Source organism: Macaca thibetana, chromosome 18 (assembly GCF_024542745.1).
Source record: "Macaca thibetana thibetana isolate TM-01 chromosome 18, ASM2454274v1, whole genome shotgun sequence".
Classification (NCBI taxonomy): Eukaryota; Metazoa; Chordata; class Mammalia; order Primates; family Cercopithecidae; genus Macaca; species Macaca thibetana.
The window spans coordinates 31,417,673-31,442,837 of NC_065595.1; the positions used below are offsets into that span (position 1 = coordinate 31,417,673).

The following is a 25,165-nucleotide window of genomic DNA, read 5'->3' on the forward strand; positions in this document are numbered from 1 at the left end:
CTTGAAGTCATTTTAAAAATAAATAATGGACCCATTTGATTATTTAAGCTCTATGTGCGTTTTAAAATATATTCATCATGTAGAAATATTCTTTTTTGTCTTTTACTTATTTCTACATAGGCTATTGAGTTTTTCTGCATGATTCTGTATCTCTTTTGTTCTCTGCCCTCTGCAGAATTTTATCTGATAGCAGATAGGATGTGGATTCTTAAGGAGAAAATCTGTTTTATTAATTATAAGGCATATGTCTCAGACTACCAAACCAAGTATACTGAGTGTTTTGAATTAAATATTTAGTGCTTCATTGACTATTTCCTCTGACTTCCATTAAGACCTTGAGAAATAACTCTTCTCTAATAAGCCTTTTGTTTGTTTGGGGCCAATATACAGATTGATGTGGAATGAACCATTGCTGTAGTATTTAGGGTGTGGTAAGCTTTTCTCAGGAGCTTATCTCATTTTAGTATAGCTCATTTTTGGTAGGATATTAACAAGTCTCTATCGTGGCAGGAAACACTTGGTTTTGTTCCCAGATGTCTGATAGTAGTTCTTTTTTGAGAATAGTAAGATTTTTTGGATGCTAGCATGGGAAAGAAATGTAAAAAGTGTAGAGAGATTATAAGGGGCTTGATATCAAAGGTTTTTAAAGACAAATGGTCTGTGCTTGAACAGGACATTAGAATTGAGCTTAAAATCTGTAACCTAATTTTCTTCTTCCCTTGAATACATTTGGTATATTTGACCAGCATAGGCTACTGCTTCACCATAGTGACTGTTGTTTTTAATTTTTTAGGACACTAAAAAATGTATTACATATAAAAAATTTCCCTCTTTTAGTAAATAGTTCTTTGAGTTGACAAACACATAAAGTCATGTATTTACCACCACACTGAAGATAATATGTTCATCTCCCTAAAGATTCCCCTGGGCTACTCTAGTCAAACCGTTCTTCCTACCCAAGCCCCTTTCTGTTCTTTAGTTTTCCTTTACCACTTTGTCATAAATCAAATCATATGGTATTTAGTTTTTTGAGACTGGAGATTTATCCATGTTCTTGTGTGTATCATTCCTTTTTATTACTGAGCAAGTATTTTATTCTATGAATACCACAGTTTATCCATTCACTGGTTGAAGGACATGTGGATGTTTTCATTTTGGGACAATTATGTATGAAGCTGCCATAAATATTTGTGTAGAGAATTTTTGGGGAACCCACGTTTTCATTTCTCTTGGGTAAATACCTAGGAGTAGAGTTTCTCAGGCATATGTAATTGTATGTTTAACTTTATAAGAAAGTGTCAAAGTGTTTTCCAAAGTGGCCATACCATTTTGCATTCTTGCCAACAATATATGATAGTTCCAGTTACTCCACATCTTCACCAGAAGTTAGTGTTTTCTTTTTGTAAAAGCCATTTCAGTAGTTCTGTGGTGCTCACTCATGGTTTTAATTTGCATTTCCCTAATGACAAATAATGTTGAGCATCTTTTCATGTGTTCTTTTGCCATCCATTTATCTTCTTTGGCGAAGTATCTATTTAGACCTTTGTCCCTTTTAATATTGGGTTGTTTGGGTTTTTGAGTTTTGAGTATTTGAGTGTTCTTTATTTATTTTGGATACAAGTACTTTACAAGTATGTTGTTTTGCAAACATTTATTTCTTCCAGGCTGTGGCTTGTTTTTTCTTTTAACATTTCAAATAATCCATAATCCCCACTTATTATTTTTCCCCGATACTTGTTTATAGACCACAGTACTTTATTTTGTCCCTGTTCTTATTGCTCTTATTGTTATACATTTATTATTTTGTCTAATAGATTTATTATTTATCAAGTAATTTGAAATTATTCAATTGTTATATTAATAAATTTAAAAGTAGTTTTATTATTTGTCAAATAATAAATAATACAGAATCATTTTATGTCTTATGTTGTTTTCTTCTTAACTTTTAGTAAGTATGTGTATATTTTGTATCTTCAACTAGATTATAAACTGCTTGATGAGTAACCATTGGTTAATTTTCTTAAAAATTATGTACAAAATGGAGATAAAGGGAAGAGTTAAATAACTAATAACTGTTTATTCAGATGTGAGATAAATAAGAACCTGTGTCCTTTTCATCAGAATTTAGGTCTTCCTTGGACCCAGTTTTCTCCTTCTAGGAATGGCCACAAAAAATGCAATTTAGCTTGTCTTCCTATCCACAGTGAATTTCCTCCCAACCCCCATCATGGTCTCTTTCATCGCACCTCACCCATTTCCTATATCCAACAGTTACAACTTTTACCTGAAAAAGGGTAGGTAGCCTTCATAGAGGACCCTAGTTCTAGAGGTTGGTAAAAGTATTGCTGATTTTGATTCAAAATAATCTGAAATAATTCATAGAATGAATAAAGTGATAACTGAAGGTCTTCAGAACTATTTCAGTTTGGCCAACTGTGAGATTAATCGTATTATTCTAGTTCTCTATTCTGCTGGAAGAAAATAGAAAGCTTTCCTTTTGGTTAGGGACCAGGGATGATTAAAATGATGAATTTTTCTCACCTCTGCTAAATGGCCAAATTGTGGGGTTTTCTTAAGATTTTAAGAAATGAGCAGTTAAGACCTTAGGAATTATTGTGTAAGTTCCTGTTGCCAGTGATTTATAGGTCTTTGCTTACTCCTAAGGAAGTAAGTAATTTTATGTTTATGGTTATGACTCTGAATCTCAGCCCAGCCTAAACTGTGTTTGTCAGTCTAATATAAAGGCAATGATGATGCATAGAACTCCCATACATAAGATAACTTGTGTATCATTGAATATGGAACATTAGTTTTTGTCCATTTCCTCCAGTTAATAAATATGGTGGTTTCTTACGCCAAACACTATACTAGGTACTAGAGAAACGAAAATAAAAACTCAACATCTGCCCTCAGTGAGTTTATGATTACTGAGAGGGGAGATAGACAATAAAGCCATTTACAAATGCATTTTGTGAACTTGCTTGTTGGTAGTAAGCATAAGGCACAATGGGAAGCTAGAAGGGAGAGCACCAAAATGTGCATGTAGCAATCGTGGAGGGCCTCATAGAAGAGTCACACTTAGTGAAGAGTAGGAGTTTTCCCAGAGGATAAGGAGATTGGAGGAGCATCTCCAGATAGTCAGCGGCAGGTGCAAAGACCCAGAGGCAAAAGACTCCATAGCTTGTCTATTTCCCTTGGAGAAGATGCTGAGCTATATGCCTCAGTCACTATGGCAGTCAGGCTGATACTTCAGTTAGACTGGCTAGAACATTGGGCTGGTGAGACCAAGATCAGTCTTTTCATCTCCAACCATCCACCCCAGCGAGCTTCAATTTCTGATGACTACATTCCTGTAACAGACAGCTCCCATAATCCTCACCTGCCAGCTCACAGGTGTGGGTTTAGTGTGTATCACCACACCCTTGTGGGTAAAAGGGTGAGAGACTGTGGATGTTTCCGTGTATATCCATGACCACAACTGAAAAATGACTCTGAAATGGTCTTCTGATAATGACTTAATGGCATAATTTCTGTGTATATATATGAAGACTTGTTCTTATTTTAATGACTCCAATAGATTTTCGACTCTTACCATTATATAGCATTTTATCTTGTGTGTATTTTTTCTGCTCTGCTGTATAAAGGATATGACATAAATATTTAATCAGTCTCAGCAGAATTGGCCTTATTTCATGGCTCCAGATTATCTAACTTCACTGATCTAATATTTGTGGCATGGATGTTGAAGAATCAAAACTTAGAGCTCAGTTTTTTAGGAAGAATTTTATAATGGCTATAAATCGTTTTGCCAAGAGGCAGTTTGTACAAAATAATGACTTTAAAAATGAGCAAGCTTTTTGATGATCATAAAATGTGCTGAACATGCTATTTTATACCTGTTTATTTGTGAACTCAATTTTTCCATTACATTCTTAGTGTTTATACCTCAGATTATTCAGTGCAGACAGATGTGTGTGGAGTTTTAGCATATAGTCATCATTCATGTCCCCCAAAGACTAGATGTTTTAAAACAAGTATCTTAATTTCTCTGGATGACATTAAAAGGTAAATTTTAATATTTTCAGGCTGAATTGTGTGTCTTTGATGGCTATTTTTGTAATGAGCATGTGCTTTAGGTCTTTTTTTCCTTTAGTCAACTGCATTCCCACTGGAACCAATTTGGCATCTGTGGGAGTCATCGTTTTAATGTGTGCTCTGTCCATCCACCATTTCCTTTGGTACAAGAGGAACATAATGACATTGAAATGCTTCTTTCAAAATATAAGGTGTAAACAAATTAATCAATGAATTATTTTCAAGTAAATTTTGTTTTTATGAAATCTCCATTAGTGTTCCCTTTACCCTAACTCTATATTCATGAAAAGAAAGTGCCAGAAAGAAATTTCAAATGAATGTCTGCATGTGTGGAGTTTTAGACCTCGCTTACTAGACCACAAGTAGAGTAGACAGCAACATGCTATTAACACATTGAAATACAACTTCAAGCCATATAGCAAACTGTGCATTGCTGGGAACCAAGCCAGCTTCACATTGCTGCATGGCCATATTGGGCATTTGCAGAGCAAATGTCTGTAATGGAGAGCCATGACAACATTCTTTTTAAATAGTTGCTTTGTCCAAAGTCAAAAGACATGTTTCATTCACATACCATGTAGGAAGGAATGCTGGTAATAAATTGATCTGTTTATCCACACCTGTAAATATAGATGGTCCATCTGTAAAACAAGGGACAGTGGTGTACTTAATGAGTACCCTGTACATTTTCATCTGCTCAGTCTCGGAATTTTAGATACCTGGTGCATATGACTTACTGTTTACAAACCTTTTAAAAACTCTTTTCAGGTGCCTTATCCCCTTTGCTTTGGTGGTATATGATAATCTGTGCCTTTACTTTGTTTTCTATGTGGAAGAGAATGAGATTCTATAAACTGTGATCAAATCTTCAAAGACAAGTTAAAGTTCTCAAAAATATTCTTGGAAATAAAATTTGTCCCTAAGAGATAATATGATTATTCCTGTGGCTATTGCCAAATTTATATCTGAACCTAATAATATTTACAATATTTTAAAATTAGAAAGCAAGTAATTTGACAGAGATATCATGAAATTGCTATCTAAGATATTTGGCTGTTATTTATGTTTCTACAAATTAGGTTTTAGATCTTTATTGATACACTTATATACCAGAATGAGTGTCTAATTTAGGATGAAAGTGCTTATTGAAAGATTTTGAAATCAGCAGAGAATATGATTAAATCTCAAGTACCAAGGATGGTATACATTTTAATTGATTAAAAAATTGTATTTTACTACAGATGTAGGAATTTCTTATTCTGAATTTCTTCAGCAATTAATAAAACAACTCACAGAAAAGATGCTAATATTGGTATATTGTAAAGGGGTTCATTATTATTATTATTATAGTCTCTATTATTTTATAAATCTGGCAGTGGGATATTAGGTCATTTCATCCCCTTTGAGCTAGTACTAGATTGTTCCCTTCAATATATTTTCCAGTGTTTGAGCCAGTCTGTTAATCCTTCATACTAGAGATTCCCAGGATGTTCACTGCTGGCAGTAGATTCAGCTCCAGGAAAAATGGCTTCTGCTGTCAAGGAATTAAATGATTCAAGGGTTGTGCTTCCACCACTGTTGTATAGTTTCCTGACATTCATTCCAGATTTTCCTTTGCTGATTTTCTTGGATATGTAAGTTTTATACTGTGTAAAATTGTGTGTGCACGCTATTTTATAAATTTTTAGTTTGTAAAAATTTCCCCTGGAAACTTAGTGCATATTTAATGCATGTGAATGAGCTAATCAATGAGATTAAAGATGTCTTAGGAAGTCTTGCATTCAGATTTTGTTTTAATCAATGGTATTTTTAATGTTACTAATGAAAAGAATTGTTGGTCACCAGTGACCTCCACATTGCCAAATCCAGTGGACATTTTCCGTCTCATTTATCCTTTCAATTGTATTTGACACTGGTAACCACTCCTTCCTCACAGTAACCTCTTCTTGGTTTCCTCATCTTCTTTATGGTTTTTTTGGCCACTCTTCAAAATTCTGTAAAAGTTTATCTTTATCTAGATTTGAAGTGATCTTGTGACACTTTAAATGTTGGCATTTCTCAAAGTCACCCTGTCTTAGTTTGGGTTGCTATAACAAAATAGCGTATACGGAGTAGCTTATAAACAACAGACATTTACTTCCCACAGATCTGGAGTCTGGGAAGTCCAAGATCAAGGCACCGACTGATTTGGTGTCTAGTGAGGACCTGCTTACTGACCCAAAGAGGGCAGTTTTTTCTCTTGTCTTCCCATGGTGGAGAGTGGAAGCAAGCTCTCTTGGGACTCTTATAAGGACACTAATCCTATACATGAAGGCTCTACCCTCATGACCTTGCCTAATCCTAATGCCTTCCCAAAGACCCCACCTCCTAATACCATCACCTTGGGGGCTAGGATTTCAACATACACATTTGTGGGGGACACAAACATTCAGACTGTAGCAACCCCCTTCTCTTTTCTCCCTCTACTCTTTTCCTAGGTGATTGTAGTCACTCCCATCCTTATACAGATGACTCACAAACATACATTTAGCTAGCCCTATCCTCTAGCTTCAGACCTGCATGTCCAATCAGATGACTAATGTCACCTTTTGGATTTATCAGAGACATCTCAAACTCAGCATGTTGAAAATGGAAATCTTGCCCTTTCCCAGCCTCTTTTGATCCTCTTTCTCTGTTCCCACCTCATTGAATGACACCACAATTTTTTGCATGCCGGAAACCTGAGAGTCAATTTTGACACTCCCTGTCACCTGCCATATCCAATTCATTACCAAGTGTTGTCAGTAACTACCCCTCAAATCCATTCATTCTCCTTTATCATTGCCTTAGTGCCTACTCTACTGCAGTAACTCTTTAACACATCTGATGTCAACTCTTGCTTCATCAGTCTCCAACCAGACGGATCATTTCAAAATGCAGATCTCATCCTGTGACTCCTCTGCTTTATACACTTCAGATGCTTCCCATTGTTCCTAGAATGAAGGCATAATTCCTTGGTGATTTTACCTACCTCTGTTCTTCCGCAAGGTCAGCTCCTTACACATTGTCCTTTACTTTTGCGTAGGAGACATGTTTCCTTCCAGTCTCGGTCCTATGTCTGCCTTGTTCCTTCACTTGTAATTATTTTCCTGCTTATCTTTAGTCTTCCTGCAAATCTTGGCTGAATCGTTACTTTTATGAGGAAACTTTCCCTTACCTATCTATTCAGGCAAAATCTCATCTATTTCAAGTTTCATCTGTAGTACTTTGTTACTCATTTACATCAATTTGATTATTTAGTTTGTCCACTCAAGAATATTAACAACACTTCCCTTAATATTATCTGATTCCAAACCCATATTTACATTATGCCTGATTATCTTTGAAAAAAAATATGTTTATTTTGATTAGTTCAAATCAGGATTCATACAGGATCCGACACCACATTTGATTAGTCATGTGTCTTAGTTTTTTTCAGTCGAAAAGAGGCAGGTTTTTGTAAATGAAGTTTTGTTAGAACACAGCCATGCCCATTTGTGTGCATCCTATGACTGCTTTCTCACATCAGTTGCAGAGTTAAGTAATTTTAAGTGAGACAATACGGACTGCAGCTATTTGCTACCTGACCTAAGTTTAAGAAAAAAATTGTGCAGTATCCCTTGCTTGCTTTTCTTTTTTAACTCTTCAACTCACATCTTTGACTAGTTGGTCAACAGGTAAGCTGTCTTATAGAATATCTCACATTCCAGATTTGTTTGTTTGCAACTTTCTGTGTCCTTCAATTTGTTCCCTCTCATCAATTTCTCTTGTAAACTGAAAATTAACTCTAGAGGATAGATCATTTAGATGGAATTTATTGGCAAAAATACTTAGTGTTCCTGTTTATTTCATATTCTATCATATGAGGAGATACATAAAGTCTAGTTATTCTGGAGATACTAAGATTGATCGGTAGGTTCAGATGGTGATAGCTAATCCTTTCATTCTAAATTTCACCATCATTCTTTCATGTGATTTTCATGTGACTAAACTGTTTTATTATATGTTGCCAAATGCAAATTTCTAATTATAATATTATGTGCATATTTGTGACATAGAGTTTTTCTGTAAAGAAGAATTTTCCTTCATCCACTGTGTAATCATAGTTGGAAAGAGGGGAGTAATGCTTAATTTTTTCCTTTTAATATTTAATTTTCAAAACTGAGTTTGATACCTTTGGTACCTCTAGTAGTAATTGATACATTTTCATTTTTTGGTTTTTATTTATTATGAACTTCTGTTCATATTGTCCATATAGATTGTTATGTTTTTGATCACTCACAGAGCAGTTATTCTTTTTGGTTTCTGATTGTTTCATTTTTGGCCATTGGGAGATCCCTTATGTTGCCTCTTATGTCCTTTTGACAGGACTCCATTCATCTTTGACAGTTTCCTTGCTTCCTTCCTAGATTTTAGGCAAACAAGATGTCTCAGACTCATTTGTATTAAATACATTTCTTGTCTCAGACCTAGAAACCACAATGTGGTTGGTAGGTGATAGGGTGCTCATTGTTGAGGAGTTTGTAATTTTTTTAGGTCTCTTCAATGGACAAAGCTGAAAAGATATAAATTCTTGTAGAGAAAAAAGATTATTTATACTTTTAGTTCTGATTCAAATTTCAGATTATCTAACAGAAATTCTGATTTGCTTTTTTTAATAGCATTGATATAATGTTTTTCTCTTTATTCTGCTCCGTGTTTGTGTATACAGTTGTTTCACAATAATATTAATATTATGACTAATTTTAAGTCAGTGAATGAAGTTTAGGATTTTTTGTGTGTGTTTCTATTAGTCCTTAGAATATAACCCACTGAGTATATATGGTCAATTCTACATTTGAAAGTTATTCAGAGTAATTCTTTGTGTAGTTTCATTACCACTTGAGATACAATTAAATTTGTTTTAGTTTTCAGTTTGAGGAAATTTGTTTTTCTTTTTAGTTTAACTTTAGTTTTGAGTATGTATAATTTTAAGCTGCATTAATAGAGTATAATCTTTTCAACACTGCCCAAAACATGACACATCTAGAATAATATGTTTATTCTTTTTGCCATATTTTAGGAATGACCAGCCTGGTATCAAGGGTGGGATGATATGAGTGGTTTACCCTGCATCTAGATGGCAGTAAGGGGATATATTGTGTATGTCTGTAAAGAATTTCAAAACTATAATAAAACTAACAAAATTTGGTCTGGGTTTTTATTCTCACCATGCACCAGCAATTCGCAATACTACCAGTGAGAAAGTACTTCTCCCTGCACTGACTGTGCTGCTAAGAAGCTTATTAGGCAGTGTGAGTATCCAAAGGAGAGTAACAAGACTGATGAGGAATCCAAAAACCATAGCCTATGAGAGGTGAACAGATTTTAACATCAATCAGAGAAGAAAAGATGAAGAAATTCACAATTTCCTCATCTATTTAAAGACTGTAGTGTAAGGAAGTAAGTTAGACTTTGTGTACTGAATTCCAAGTTTCATTACTGGGTAGAAGTTACAGAACAACTGGATTTAGCTTATTATAGGAAGAAGTTTTCTAATTGTTAGAATTTACATATCTGTAGAATGAGGCTATTTGTCAAATTAGAGAGTTCCTTCTCCCTTAAAGATGTATAGTAAGAGCAGTGTGAACATCTCACGAGGGTTGTTAGATGTTCTTCTGTGGATAGATCTTGCACAAGATGACCTCCTGGGCTCTCCCAGCCCTGTGATTCTGAGATCACAGTGCCCATTAACAGGAACCCTCACTGTCTAGACCCATCCACTAAAATGAATCATCATCTTATTCATATCTAAGCCCCATTACAAGTTTATTAATATCATCCCTTTCAGTGGAAATGAGAAATATTTTATTCAGTTATGCTAATGTAATTAGCTCATAATGTTGTCAAATGCTTGAGAAGTTGAGACTGTAGTTCTGCTAAGTGTTTGATTCTCATATCAAATGTCATACCATCAGTGAAATCGTTCATAACCACCAAAATTAACAATTAGCCCCTTCTTCCACCTTTATCATATTTTATTTTGTTAACAAATTATCTTGTTTTTTTACTCACTGATTCTGAATCTCTCTCTATTTAAATGTGTATTCTGTGACAGCAGTCCTCAACCTTTGTTGCACTGGGGACCAGTTTTGTGGAAGTCAGTTTTTCCACAGACAGGAACAGAATGGGGGATGGTTTTGGGGTGAAACTCTTCCACTTCAGATCAGATCATCAGGCATTAGATTCTCATGAGGAGCATACAACCTCGATTCCTCGCATGCGCAGTTCATAATAGGGTTTGCCTTCCTATGAGAATCTAATGCCACCACTGATCTGACAGGAGGTGGAGCTCAGGTGGTAATGCGAGCAATGGGGAGTGGCTCTGAATACAGATGAAGCTTCGCTCATTCAGCTGCCACTCACCTCTTGCTATGTAGCCCAGTTCCTAACAGGCTTCAAAATGGGGGATGGGGCCCCTGGTTCTATGTGAGCAGAATCCATGTATCTTTTTGTACCACTGAATCCCAAGCATTTACTGTTGGTACATTTTTCTGTAAGGGAATCCATGTCTTTTGTTGGCTTTTAAAATGGCCACCTAAAAAAATTTTAGAGTAATTTTGTCAAAATCAGATACAAACAGTTGAGATTTTGAATCTGTGAAGGATAAAGGCATTCTTTGTATTTTGTCTTCCTATCCAAAAACATGCTAGTTAGTATTTCTTCATTTATTCAAGATTTCTTTTATGCCAAATAGTTAACTTTAGTAATTTTCTTTATATAGGCCATAAACATTTATTATTAATTTAATTTCTTGGTATTTTTAAGTCTACTAATGGATCTACTAATGAACTTTCTCAAAGGAAGGAAGGGAGGGAAGAAGAAGGGAAATTGGAAAAGGATATACAGAATATTTTTATTAGTCTAGGTAAAGGTTAACCTGCCTCTGGTAATCTCATTTTTTTAAGTTCTTTAAGCATATAGATAATTAGGAAAATAAATTGGCCGGGTGCGGTGGCTCGTGCCTGTAATCCCAGCACTTTGGGAGACTGAGGTGGGTGGATTGCCTGAGGTCAGGATTTCAAGCCCAGCTTGACCAATATAGTGAAACCCCATCTCTACTAGAAATACAAAAGTTGGCTGGGCATGGTGGCATGCTCCTGTAGTCCCAGCTATTCAGGAGGCTGAGACAGGAGAATTTCTTGAACCTGGGAGAATAGCTTGAACCCGGGAGGCAGAGGTTGCAGTGAGTCGAGATTGCACCACTGCACTCCAGCCTAGGTGACAGAGCGAGACTCCGTCTCCAAACAAAGTCAGAAAAAGTTGCTATGAAAATGTGTTATAATTTTATTTGATAAGTACTGCAAAATACATTATTAGAAAACTTAACCTTGGAATCTTTTTTAAGTATTACTCTTTTGTGGTTTTTGTCATCTTTTACAGACTTGAATGTTGTTCTAGGACAGAATATTATCATACTTTATTTTAGTGAAGCATAACTATATCAAATAACATTTCAGAACTATACATTGCACAATCTTGGACATTTTCTTGTAAGAAGGCATTAAAGAAATTTTATTTTTGTGAAAGTATAATTCTTAAGTAACAGTGACTGTTTTTTATGGGTTAGCTCCAGACCACATTTGCCTACTTCCCATGATCTTGTTTTTCTGATGTCCCAAGCTTTAAGTGTAGAGGTCAGAATGACATTTTAGGGCTCTAGGTTTGAATCTCATAATCTTAAAATGGATATTATTCAGTTTATCAAAAAGACCAGTTCTATTTTTTTTTTCCAGATTAAAAATAAATTAGGCCGGGCATAGTGGCTTATGTCTATAATCCCAACACTTTGGAAGGCCAGGGTGGGTGGATCACTTGAGCCCAGGAATTTAAGAACAGACTGGGCAATAGAGTGAGACCCTGCCTCTACTACAAATTTTAAAAATTAGCTGAGTATGCTGGCACGCACCTGTGGTTCCAGCTACTTGGGAGGCTGAGGTAAGAGGATCGCTTGCCCAGGTAGTTTAGGCTGCAGTGAGCTATGATCATGCCATTGCACTCCAGCCTGGGCGACATAATGAGATTCTGTCTCAAAAGAAAATAAAAAAAAACAGTTTTACCAAAAATAGTGCAAATAATTTTCATTTACCTTTAATTCACATTCCCAAATGTTAAAATTTTACCACATTTGCTTTACTATTGTCTCTTTTTTTTTGAAATGGTTGAGAATAAGTTTATAGACATGATACCCCATTACTAACTACTGCATGGTATATTTCTTAAAAATAAGGATATTTATTAAAATCAGGAAATTAACATTAATAAAAACTATTTTAAGTAAAAAATGCCTTTTTTCCCCTCCAAGTCAGGGATCTGATACCAAAATCATGTTACATATAGTTGTCTTCTTTCATCTTTTTAAATCTGGAATGGTCCCTCAGTCTTTCTTTGTCTTATGGCCTTCAAAATTTGGAGAATACAGAACAGTTTTTTGTTTATTTGTAGAATGTCCCTCAATTTTGGTTTGTTTGATTTTTGGGGGATTAGACTTTGGCTATGCTGTGATCATATCAGGAGACACATGACATCTGCTTGCTTCGTGACTGATGATAATGTTAACTGTGATCCCTTGTTTAAAGTGCTGGTGGTATGCATTTTTCAAGAATATAGTTCTTGTATTTTCTTAAGTTTTTGCTCTCTTTTGGTGGATGGAGTCCTAGAATCCTTTCCAAGACTCAATAGAAACATCTCTTTAAATATAAGCCTACTTTAAAAGATTTTTAACTACTCTGTTTTGGAGATTAACAGCTTCTTAAGACTTTCTCTATTTTAGAGGGATTTTGCTGGGTCTTATAATCTGTCTCCCACTCTAGGTTGTAAGCTCCTTAAGGGTAGGAATTGTGTATACATCATTCCCCACCCTGTCTTCAATGCCCAGCACTGTTCCCACATGCAGTAGATAGTAGTTACTGCTTGACTGATTGGTTGTTTGATAGGCTAGTGGGTTGAATGGATGAATGGATTGTTCATTTGTGGAAATTTGCCCATGTCAAATCTTCTAACTTACTAGTTTTGAGTTCAACATACTTAAAAAATTACCTATCACCCTCTTGGTATTAATACTTTGATATAGTTTTGATGTAGTTCTTTAGACATGATTCTGAAGGACTAATAATAGCCAAGGCATATCACATGATATGTACACTATTTTGTTGATTTGCCTTGTCAGATTGATTTTACATTCTCTTCTCTCTAGCTTGCTATTTTTAAATGGCCTGAAATGTGGCATCAGTGAAATTACTCTGACAATAATAGTGATAATTCTTATTGGTCCTCTTATTACTTTATTTTTTATAATATCACTTTAAAATCTTGGAGCAGTTTAAAACTTTTTACTTCTATGTTGTTCGCTTATGGGTTTGAGGCTTAGAGGGGTCATACACCCACTATTATAAAGCTGCCAATGGGTGAGCGGGATTTAGATTTCTAAGTCTTGTCTTTCTTTAAAAAATTTTATTTTTGCAAGCACTTTTCCAAAGGATTTCTAAGTTTTCTGACTTGCAATTCAGTGTTCTCTCTACCATAATCTCTTCCATATTGTAGTAGTATTATTGCCTACTTGCCAGGAACATATTCATAATACCGTGAAGAAAAAGTATTTTGTATCACTTTGTTCTACCAAGGCATATTTTATGTGGTTCACTAATGACAGCCTCATATTTTGAGACTTTTCTCCCAGTGAGTATGCCTTTTTCTCCACCAAATAGACTTTTTAAAGAGCAGTTTTAGGTTCACAACAAAAGTGATCAGAAAGAATAGAGTTCCCATATTATTCCCTGGCCTCCAACCTCCCCCGCTATCAACATCCTGTGCCAGAGTGACATATTTGTTATAGTTGATGAACCTGCATTGACACATAATCATCCAAACTACATAGTTTACATTAGGGTTCACTCTTGCTGTTGTATATTCTTTGGTTTTCGATAAATGTATGTATCCACCATCATAGTATTAGTAGAGTAGCTTCACTGCCCTAAAAATCCTCTATGCTTTGTGTATTCATCTATCCCTCCACTCTAACTCCTGGCAACCCCTAATCTTTTTGCTGTCTCCATAGTTTTTCCTTTTCCAGAATGTCATATAAATGGAATCACACAATATGTAGCCTTTTGCAGATTGGTGGCTTTCACTTAGTAATTTAGGTTCCTCCATGTCTTTTCATGACTTGATAGCTCATTTTTTTAGCCCTAAATAATAATCCATCGTCTAGATGTACCACCGTTTATTTATTTATTCATCTACTAAAGGACACCTTGGTTGTTTTCAAGTGTGGGCAATTCTGAATAAAGCTGCCATAAACACCTGTGTGCAGATTTTTGTGTGGATATAAGTTTTCAACTCTTTTGGATAAATTCTAAAGAGCACAGTTTCTGGATTGTATGGTAAGAGTATATTTAGTTTTATAAGAAGGTGCCGAACTGCCTTCCAAAGTAGCTATACCATTTTGCATCTCCACCAGCAGTGAATGAGAGTTCCTGCTGCTCCACATCCTCGCCTGCATTTGGTGTAATCCATGCTCTGGATTTGGGCCATTCAAATAGTCTGTGGTGGTGTCTCATTGTTTGAATTTGCATTTTCCTCGTGATGTATGATGTTAAACATCTCTTCATATGCTTATTTGCCATCTGTATATCTTCTTTGATGAAGTGTCTGTTTAGATCTTTTGCCCATTTTTTATTCTGATTGTTCATTTTCTTTTTTATCTTTTCATTCTGACAGTTTTTTTTCTCGGGCACCATCTAGTGAAGATACACAGAAAGCTTTGAGGACATAAAGAATGATTTATTTTTTCAAAGGAAAACTCCTCTCTTTCTGTTTCTCTCCTTTTACCTTTGTCTTTCAGTTATACCTGCCGCCACTTGCGGAGATATGTTTATGTGTTGGACAAACTGTATTTCCCCCACTCTCACTGTTCTACGCTTCAGCATTGCTTCTCGACCCTCAGTGACAATGGAGAGGAACTCTTGTCTTTAACTTGCTCTCACATTCTCAGATCCTATGCTTCCAGGTTATTAACCTCTGCTGTCCATTTACTGCATGCTGCATGTTGTATATGACTGATAATTGCATGTTTTAATAAGACATGTGTCAATTAAATTATTAAAGAGAACATTTATATTTGAGATGGTACTAAATAATTTTTTTAAGTAATAGCTGGATTTTGTTTCCTTACACATGTCTTCTTAAGTAATTTATATTATGTTTCATGGAAGAGAGGAAAGCGTTCAACCACGGAATTGTCCGTATAAACTTGCCAGAACTATTTTTTTTTTTTTTTTTTTTTTTTTTTTGAGACGGAGCCTGGCTCTGTCACCCAGGCTGGAGTGCAGTGGTGCAATCTCAGCTCACTGCAAGCTCCGCCTCCTGGGTTCACACAATTCTCCTGCCTCAGCCTCCCAAGTACCTGGGACTACGGGCATCCACCACTACGCCCAGCTAATTTTTTGTATTTTTAGTAGAGATGGGGTTTCACCGTGTTAGCCAGGATGGTCTCAATCTCCTGATCTTGTGATCTGCCCTTCTCGGCCTCCCAAAGTGCTGGGATTACAGGCGTGAGCCACCGCGTCTGGCCTAAACTTGCCAGAACTATTCTATACCTCATTGCATTTGGGAATCTTTTGATTTAATTTATAGCAGTTGGAGTGCTCTGATTTTTATATGAAATAGACTCTACAGTTACTATGACCTTTGAGTTCTCCTTCATGCAAGCACACCTGAGAGCTAGCTGTAGGATTTCACCTATGTTCTGATAGAAGTGCATTCAGTTGAGCAGATTGATTTTACAGGAAGGCAGAAATTATACTATTGGGGTTTCGTATTTTTTACTCATTTTATTTACATACAGAGTGGCTATAAAATCATATAAAATCAGCAGGTTGCAGTGTGTCATGGATGAATGTAAATTAAACATAATGATGGTGGGTGGAGGAAGAAAGAGACAAGCTGTCAATCTCGAATATCAGAGAAAATCAACACCTGCTGTTTTGTGTGTATCATGCACCAAAATAGAGGGCAGTATGACATTACCGCTTTGTGCTTTGCAGTTAACATTTTTAACACACTTTTTTTTTTTTTCGAAATAAGAGATGACTTATACCAGCTCTATACTGTTAGCTAGATATGATGATTTAAGGCAATATCTTCACTGCCAGATGATTTAGATGAAGAAGGAGAAAATTCCATGACAACCTTAACCAGAAATTAGCAAACATTTAGAATTTAAAATAGACCTTTTCAGATGATGAAACATATAAAACTTCAGACTATACATAATATCTAAGTGAAAACACTTGATTGCTAGGAAAGGAAAGCAGTCTGGTGTGTAAATTAACAGAGACTTTTCTTAGTAGCAGAAAGATTTTACAGACTCATGATGATGTTGATCAGCCTCTTATCAAGTCAGTGTGGATACTTTTGAGAAATAAAAAGCTCAGGGATAGAAAAGCAGGTGAAAATAATAGAATTAACTCTTAAGTATGTAATGTTAGAAGAATTTATCAAATTTAGCATACTAAACCCAGTGACTTTCCACTGGCTTATGTAAAGTGAGGGAATATCAGGTAAGTTGCATGATATTCTTAGGAATTGGAGACAGTGTGTGTCTGGTTTCGAGGAATGAGGAGAACTGCTGCTGATCATTGAACTTCTGAAATGTGCAGCATAATTGACCTCTCTTCTCTTCTCTTCTCTTCTCTTCTCTTTTCTTTCTTTCCTTCCTTCTTTCCTTCCTTCCTTCCTTCCTTCCTTCCTTCCTTCCTTCCTTCCTTCCTTCCTTCCTTCCTTCCTTCCTTCCTTCCTTCCTACCTTCCTTCCTACCTTCCTTCTTCCTTCCTTCCTTTCTTTCTTTTCTTTCTTTCGTCTTGCTCTGTCACCCGCCCAGGCTAGGCTTCAGTGACTCAATCTCAGCTCACTGCAACCTCTGCCTCCCTGGTTCAAGCAATTCTCCCACCTCAGCCTCCTGAGTAGCTGGGATTACAGGTGTGCACCGCCATGCCTGGCTAATTTTTATATTTTTAGTAGAGTTGGGGTTTCACCATGTTGGCCAGGCTAGTCTCGAACTCCTGACCTCAAGTGATCTGCCCTCCTCGGCCTCCAAAGTGTTGGGATTACAGGCGTGAGCCACTACACCCGGTCGACCTTACTCTTATTTACTAGTGTATCATCAGGACTCTCCACAAAACCAATAGGAGATTTTATATGTAAGTGGAGAGAGAGAGACAGAGACAGAGCTATTTTGGGAATTGGCTTTGGCGATTGTAGGGGCTTGCAAGTCTGAAATCTGTAGGGCAGGTTGGCAGCCTGGAAATTGAGGTAAGCCTTGATGTTGCAGTCTCAAATCCTAAATGCACAGGGCAGGCCATCAGACAAGTGACTCAGGCAGGATTTTTATGCTGTGGTCGTCAGACAGAATTCCTTCTTCCTCGGGAAACCTGTCCCTTTAATAGCTTCAACTGATTGGGTGAGTCCCATTCACGTTATAAAAGGTACTCTGCTTTCCTTAAAGTCAGTGGATCATAAATGCTAATCACATCTGCAAATACCTTCACAGCAACATCTAAACTAGTGTTTGACCAAACAACTGGGCACAATAGTTTAGCCCGGTTTACACATAAAATTCATTATCACACTATGCTTCACCTCTGTGTTCCTTGTTACCACATATCTATTCCATGTGTTTTTCTTTGTGTGTATCCTATCCTGTCATAGGTATCCTTTGGTTTTGTGGAAACTATAAGCCTTCTGGGGGTAAACACTATATCTTGTTCATTGTTATACATCATATAGCATGTCATTCCTGGCACATCGTTAACCCTCATTAATACAGCTGGCAGCAGATTTTAGCATTCATCGTGTGTGACAGAGGCCCCTGTCTTTTTTCTCCTGGAGTCACACTCCTCACGTAGCAGGAGCAGACAGGAGACAGAAATACACCATCAGCTGGGAAAATAAAAGGAAATGAAAGAAAAAGGAGAAGGAAGACAAAGTAGAGAAGAACAAAAGTTAAAAAATGAGAGGAGAGAGATGGAGACACAAGTGGCGAAAGCAGCGTCCAATTCCTGAGCCCCCTTCCCCTGATTCCCAGCAGAGTTCAGCCAAGACTCAGTTTCTGAGCCAGAGTAGAATTTATTCTGCATTTTCTATTTTCCTCTTTCAACACCTTTCCTGGAACCCCCTCATTCCTTACCCACTTGGATTTCTCAGTACTCTCAGCTAGAGTTTAAGGTATGAAGCCTCCAAAGGGCATTTTTTCAATACCAAGCCCTCCTGAGGCCCTGCCCATTTTTTTTCTGAACAACAGAGAAGAAATACATGTTAATATGGTGTAGTGACTAGGGGCATGGGCTCTGGAGTTAAGGCTTCCTCCCCATACCCGCAACCAGCTTTCACTCCTTTTCTTACCACTTGCAGTCTGGGATGGGACAGAGGACACTGTTCTATTCAGGACGGACCTGAATAGATTTGCATAAAAGGAATTATCTGGCCACCTTCTCTTGCTGTGTTCCTTTGCAGGTGACAAACATTTTGCATACACAGTGACACATGGCCAAGTGGAGTGTAGTCCCTGCAGGTGAGAGATTTTCTTCAACAGAACTCCATTAATATAGAGAGACAAACTAAGCCAAATGTCTGAATGGAGCAATCACAGACTCACTTAAAATCAAATAACTTTTGGTTATGCAGAATTTAAAAATGTAAGTCAGTTTCTAGAGAGAAATATAAACTTATTTCTTAAAAAAGAACTTTACCAGCTGGGCACGGTGGCTAATGCCTATAATCCCAGCACTTTGGGAGGCCGAGATGGGTGGATTACGAGGTCAGGAGATCGAGACCATCCTGGCTGACAAGGTGAAACTCCGTCTCTACTAAAAATACAAAAAAATTAGCCGGGCGTGGTGACACACGCCTGTAGTCCCAGCTACTCAGGAGTCTGAGGCAGGAGAATCACTTGAGCCCGGGAGACAGAGGTTGCAGTGAGCCAAGATCACGCCACCGCACTCAAGCCTGGGTGACGGAGCAAGACTCCGCAAAAACAAACAAACAAACAAACAAAAACTACCTTAGTCTCACATGACCTACTGCTATAGATAGAAGTCTCATTCTACTGCAAACTTCTTCCAAATGTCAGAATTTGTTTTACAGCATCCCTGAAAGAGAGCACTTCTGTGTGCTACTTACCTCGGAAGGCAGTCAAGCTCTTGCTGTTTCATTTTTAGAAAGATTAGAATATGTTAAACCTGCCTGCAAATAATTTTTATATATTGGCTATAGCTCTGTGCTTTAGAGAAACACACAAATGTATAAACTGTGCTGTCTATGAGGTACCCTTGGGTTTTTGAAAACATCTGTCATGGACTCCCCTTAATTTTTGTTCTCCTCAGCTTAAATACCTTGGCCATTTAATCTGTTCCTGACAACAGATGATTTTTAGATTATGCAGTCTTTTTATTATCTTATTGGATGATTGATAGTTCCCATCATAAAATTTGATATCCAGAATTGGATATTTCAGTATATTTTATAATTTAAAATATGAATTATAAAATTATAGTTATAAATTAGGTGTATTTTTTCTCATCCACTATGGCAATCTGTAATAAATTATACTCTTAATTTGTCCTAAGACTGGAGTGATCTTTAAAAACAGGCACACCTTGACTCATATAGAATTACCAGATCTTTTTCACACAAAAACACATTTCTCTAGATTTGTACATTTAATTATTTGAATGTAATTGCAGGGCTTTACATTTGTTCTTGTTTAAATGTAATGGATTGAGGCCAGGAGTGGTGACTCACACCTGTAATCCCAGCAGTTTGGGAGGCTGAGGCGGGTGGATCACCTGAGGTCAGGGTTTCAAGACCAGCCTGGCCAACATGGTGAAACCCTGTCTCTACTAAAAATACAAAAAATTAGCCGGGCGTCATGGTACATACCTGTAGTCCTAGCTACTTGGGAAGCTGAGGCAGGAGAATCGCTTGAACCCAGGAGGTGGAGGTTGCAGTGAGCCAAGATCACGCCACTGCACTCCAGTCTGGACGACAGAGTGAGACTCCGTCTCAACAAATAAAACAAATAAATATATGTAATGTATTGAGGTTTTTCTTGTTTCTGAGTCACATTTTATGAAGCCATAAGCCTTTCAGACCTGTTAGCTCCTCCATTTTACCCCCAGAAGCATGGAAATCAGCTCTCAAATTACCAACCTTGGATTTGACTTCTCTAGAAATCAAATTTAGAATTTTGAGTAAGCACTTGAGAATTTCATTTCATTGCTAGGCTTTTTTGGTTTGTGTGTGGACTTCAGTTGCCAATTGAGGTTTACTTAGTGCTTTTGAGAATGATTGTGACATGGTCAAAGCATGCTACTTCTGATGACTGTCATGCATTTAAGTGAATCTGAGAGGAAAGAATCTGAATTTAGGTAATAGACCAACACTGCTTAGAGTTCCACGTCCAATTTTAAGTTCTACTTTCTTAGGTTTCAGGGTGGAGTGGTGAATACGTTTTGTGAGAAATCTGTGAAGTAAGAAAGTACCTATTTGTCTTTATTTTTACTTCACATACTTTGCTGATGTCAAAAATATAGCTGCTACTATTGTTTTAATTGGGGCTGAAGCAAGGAAAAATGAAGAGCTAAGTTTAGTGTTGAGTTAATTCTGTTGCAGTGGCACAATTTATTTTGAGTTACTATTAACTAGGCTCTTCAGATTGTTGCTGCTTGATGAGAGAAAGCTGAGAAACAGCATCAGAAATGTTTTAAAATTATTTTCTAACACACATTGAGTTAAAAACATTATGTTCTCTTCTTATAAAGTAAAGCATGTTAACACTGAAGTCCTTGACTAGTTAATACTTTGCCAAGATCAATGGTTCCTGACCTTTTGGGGCTCATAACTCTTCTACAATCTATTAAAAATTATGGACTCTCTTCAAAAAACAGAAATAGGAGTTTTTGCCTCTAAATTTTACATGGACCTGATTTAGGTAGAATTTTAGATATAGCTGCTGTGTAAAAGAGAGACTCCCCTGCCCAAATAATAGTGGCTTAAAGAAGCAAATGGAAGTTTACTTCTCAAGTAAAAGTATGAGCTGATGTGGCAGCTCTGCCCCATACAATTTTCAAGACCCAGAGTTCTTTTCTCTTGTGTTCCACCACCCGTCATGTGTTGCTCTGACCAAAAGGTCTCAAATGCCTCACCACAAGCCCTGCATTTCAGACAGCAGAAGTTGGATGTAAATTTCCATTTTAAGGGCATCACACATCCCTTTGGCCAAAAGATTGCCATAGGACTACCCAGTGTGTGTGGTAAGCTGGAAATAAAGTTTTTAGCTAAGTGGCCATGTGGCCTGCTAAGTATTCTGCTGTTGGGTAAGAAGGGAAGATGGTTATAGGGACAACTAACCATCTTTGCCATACAATCGAGAGTTCCTGTCCTGAGTAATTAACAAATGCTTACTCAGTGATAACCGTGTGATTAATCCTGTGCCAAACAGCAAGAGGGGTTCCCAGTGAAGACAGAAAGATAATACCATTGGGAAAAAATCATTACCCTGTACTGTTAAATATAAAATTAGTAACATATAAAAAGTGATCTCTTCTGACAAGAGAATCTGAAGTGGTCTGAAACAGAATTATTTGAGCAGGAACTAAGAATAGATAATGTTCTATTACCAGAGTAGGCATGGAAAACTCAAGTGCGGAAGTTCACATATGGGAGAGCACATGACATATGCTGGGGCAGTAATAGGACGTTTGGCAAAAGCAGATTTATCTGTGATGTTAATCAATATTGCAATGAGTTACATTTGCTAGGGCCAGACTCCCGAGGGCCTTGAATGCTAGGCCAGGTCATTTCACATGTTTTATTTTGGTTTTGACTTTTTTTGTTTGTGTATGATTTTGGTAGCCCATTGAGTTTTACTTAGTGCTTTTGAGCGTGACTGTGATGTGGTCAAAGCATGCTGCTTCTGGTGACTGTTGTGCATTTAAATGAACCTGAGGGGAAAGAATCTGAATTTAGGTAATAGACCAACACATAGACTACCCGATTGTGGCAGTAGAGATGAAAAAAGAAGGACTTAATGGAGGTGAACTTTGAAAAAAAATGAAGTGAAGTATGATATTGAGAGAACATTTTTCAATATTGAAATGGTATAGTATGAAATATTAGTAGGAACTGTGTTATTACTTCTGTGCATGTAGTTAGTTCCTATCAACATGGCAAATATTTAGTATGTATCATTTGTGTGGTTTATATTTTATACTGTAAGAGGAGTGTGCTAGGAGAATTCTTGTTACCGATACTCAATATTAAAAGCTTTGTGTAATCAGTTGGTAAAAGAATGATTTTTTAAGAGTGAAGATTTTTTGAACTGTCCAACCATTTTAAAATTGGTTATACTAAAGATATGGTATAATACGTGATTCTGGATTATTTTCCAGTCATACAATGCGATCCAAAGCATGGCGATTCAAGAGATCTGTTTCACAACATGGTGATTATTGTTAATAACAAGATATTGTATACACGAAAATTGCTGAGAGTAGATCTTTAAGTGTTCTTACCACAAAAAAGTATGTGATGCAATGAATATATTAATTCACTTGATTTAATAATTTCCACAATGTATACATATATCAAAACATGTTGTACATCATAATATAATTTTTGTCAATGAAAGAAAAAAATTTTTAGTAGTAATGAAGATAGTGAATTCTATAAAGAAATATGTTAGAAGTATTTACCAAAAGTCACTAAAATGTTAATATATTGGAATTTATCTTAAGGGAAGAACTTAACCTACAGAAAGAGTTATATTTAGGAACAAAATAAAAGAATGGTCCACTAAACTGTATCCTATCAACTCAATGGACTATCATATAACCATTAAAATATTATAAAGAAAAATAAGTAGAAATATGGAAAACATTTGACATGTTTATGAAAAAAGAATATAAACATATACTGCTATTTTGTATTTTTAGTAGTTATATTTGACATATTGTTTAATGAAAAAAGAATATAAAATTATATATGGCTATTAAAACAACTACATAAAAATTATGTGTGTGTCCAAAAACCAGATAATGTATAAAAATAGCTGTGGAACAATAGTAAAATATACATGACATTTCTTTTTAAAATAATTTAAAATTTATCTTTTACAAATTAAAAAAATTATGCAAATCTAAGTAAATTTTTTCTCTCCCTTTTCTCTACCCTCCTCCCAACCACCGCCAAGTTACTTGTGTATCTTTGGATTTTCTTTTATTTTTTCCCTCTACTAACATAATGTAATGCCACTTTATTAATAGGCAAAGAACTGCAGTGGTTTACAGGATTAGATAGGAGTTCCCCAGTATGATCACAGAGAATTTCTCCCATGGTTTATTTTAGAACTTTTATAGATTTGCTTTTTTTTTTTTGCTTTTTTTTTTTTTTGCTTTTCTTTTTAACTGAACGGATTTATAATTCTAAATAAGTGTGACATGAAATCATTTCTATATCTAAACTGTAGCACTTTCAAATTTAGGAATATTTTTACCCATTTGTCATGTCTTTTATACTGTGCTTTAAAAAAAAAAAATCACATCTGGTGCCATTTTATTGCTTTCAAAGGATTGCATCTTCAGTCTAAATCTAAGACAAAACTCTAATGAGTTTCCTCAAAAGAAGTTTTAAAAATTGCTGGAATGGTCTTGTCTACTCACAATATGCTACTCACTAAATCTGTAATGAATAAATACTTGAAGCTATAGTCATAATTTTTCATGCATATGATACTGTCTTAATAATTCTGTTGTGGCTGTGTGCTTTATTGATTTCTGTGCCACTTCTGTGGCATGAAATGAAATGTATTATCCCACTTAAACCATTATGGTTTCCTTTTGAATTACATATTCACTACTTGATCCTGTCATCAAGCCTATTCCATTTTCTATAATGTGATATTCAGTCTTAAAGATTTACAGCATTAGTACTCAGTGCAGTATAAGTCAAAATAGGACAAGTAAATTCAGATCAGAAAAGTTGGTAAGAAAATATAATAGATACATTTTAAAAAGTTGTTCTTCTAACTTAGTATGTTTCTGGTTTGGGGTTTTTCTTTTTTTCAAGAACCATGGGAATGAATTGTTTACATGCATTCTAGGGGAGAGGGGAAGGCACAGTTTGAGTAACTTCACCATCTTCTTTACTTGACCCCAACAGATGAGCTAGGTAGCGCAGCCCCACCCTCTTCTTTTGACTTCTGTGACAGCGTACTCCTGGCTTTCTTCCCTCCCTTTTGCTGTTTCTTTTTATGCTTTTTGGTTTAAAACATTAGAACTTTTAAAAAGCTTGTTCCTACTTAAAGTCTTACCTTATGCATTTGCATCAATTTCTATGACTGTATATGATGTCCGCGTGCCAATATGTTCCAAATTGATAATCCAGCTGAAACTCTGAGCCCTTGTCCTATCCTGAGAGCTGCCTTACTGTTAACGTCAACACTCATACCTCACATGTCCCATCTCCCAAGAGAACTCTTAAGCTTTCTCCGTAAACCTTTTCATCTCCATGAATGGTGCCTGTATCCATCAAGTTGCTTCTGCCTACCACCTAAGAGTCATCAGCGTTTTCCCCTCACCCGCTGTTTCCATCCTCACTACATCCATTTCAGTTCTCTATCCAAAGTATAAATCAAATCCGTACTTTTTTTTCTCTGTTACCACTGCCAGTCCCTCTAGCTCAGACAGTCCTTATCACACACCTGGACTCCTGCCTGGTCCTTTTCCTCAAGTTCTGTCACCCCACCCTTGCCCCTAATTCCTGATCTAGCAAGCATCTTGATAGATTCTAAGTCACATGTCCCTTCCTTGCTTAACCCTTTAGTGACTTTTCTTTGCCCTTAGGATGCTACATTCTCTAGCCATATCAATTGTGTTTTCTCTTCCAGGAGTTGCTCGCCCCTTTTCTCTCTCAGGATTTTTTCCATGTTCTTTCCTGTCTTTTCCCTTCTCCATATTTT

General features: G+C 36.3%; 1 protein-coding gene across 8 annotated transcripts in view; it reads left to right on the plus strand.

Annotated features, from left to right (window-relative positions):
• DYM (dymeclin) overlaps window positions 1-25,165 on the plus strand; it is a 400,993-nt gene that overhangs the window by 222,367 nt on the left and 153,461 nt on the right. For 4 of the 8 annotated variants that reach the window (XM_050767681.1, XM_050767686.1, XM_050767683.1 and 1 more), the window contains exon 14: window positions 14,996-15,160. The exons of the other annotated variants lie outside the window; for them this stretch is intronic. In XM_050767681.1, the coding sequence (XP_050623638.1) occupies window positions 14,996-15,160 (165 nt within the window). The remainder of the gene's footprint in view (window positions 1-14,995; window positions 15,161-25,165) is intronic. 8 annotated transcript variants of the gene reach the window in all.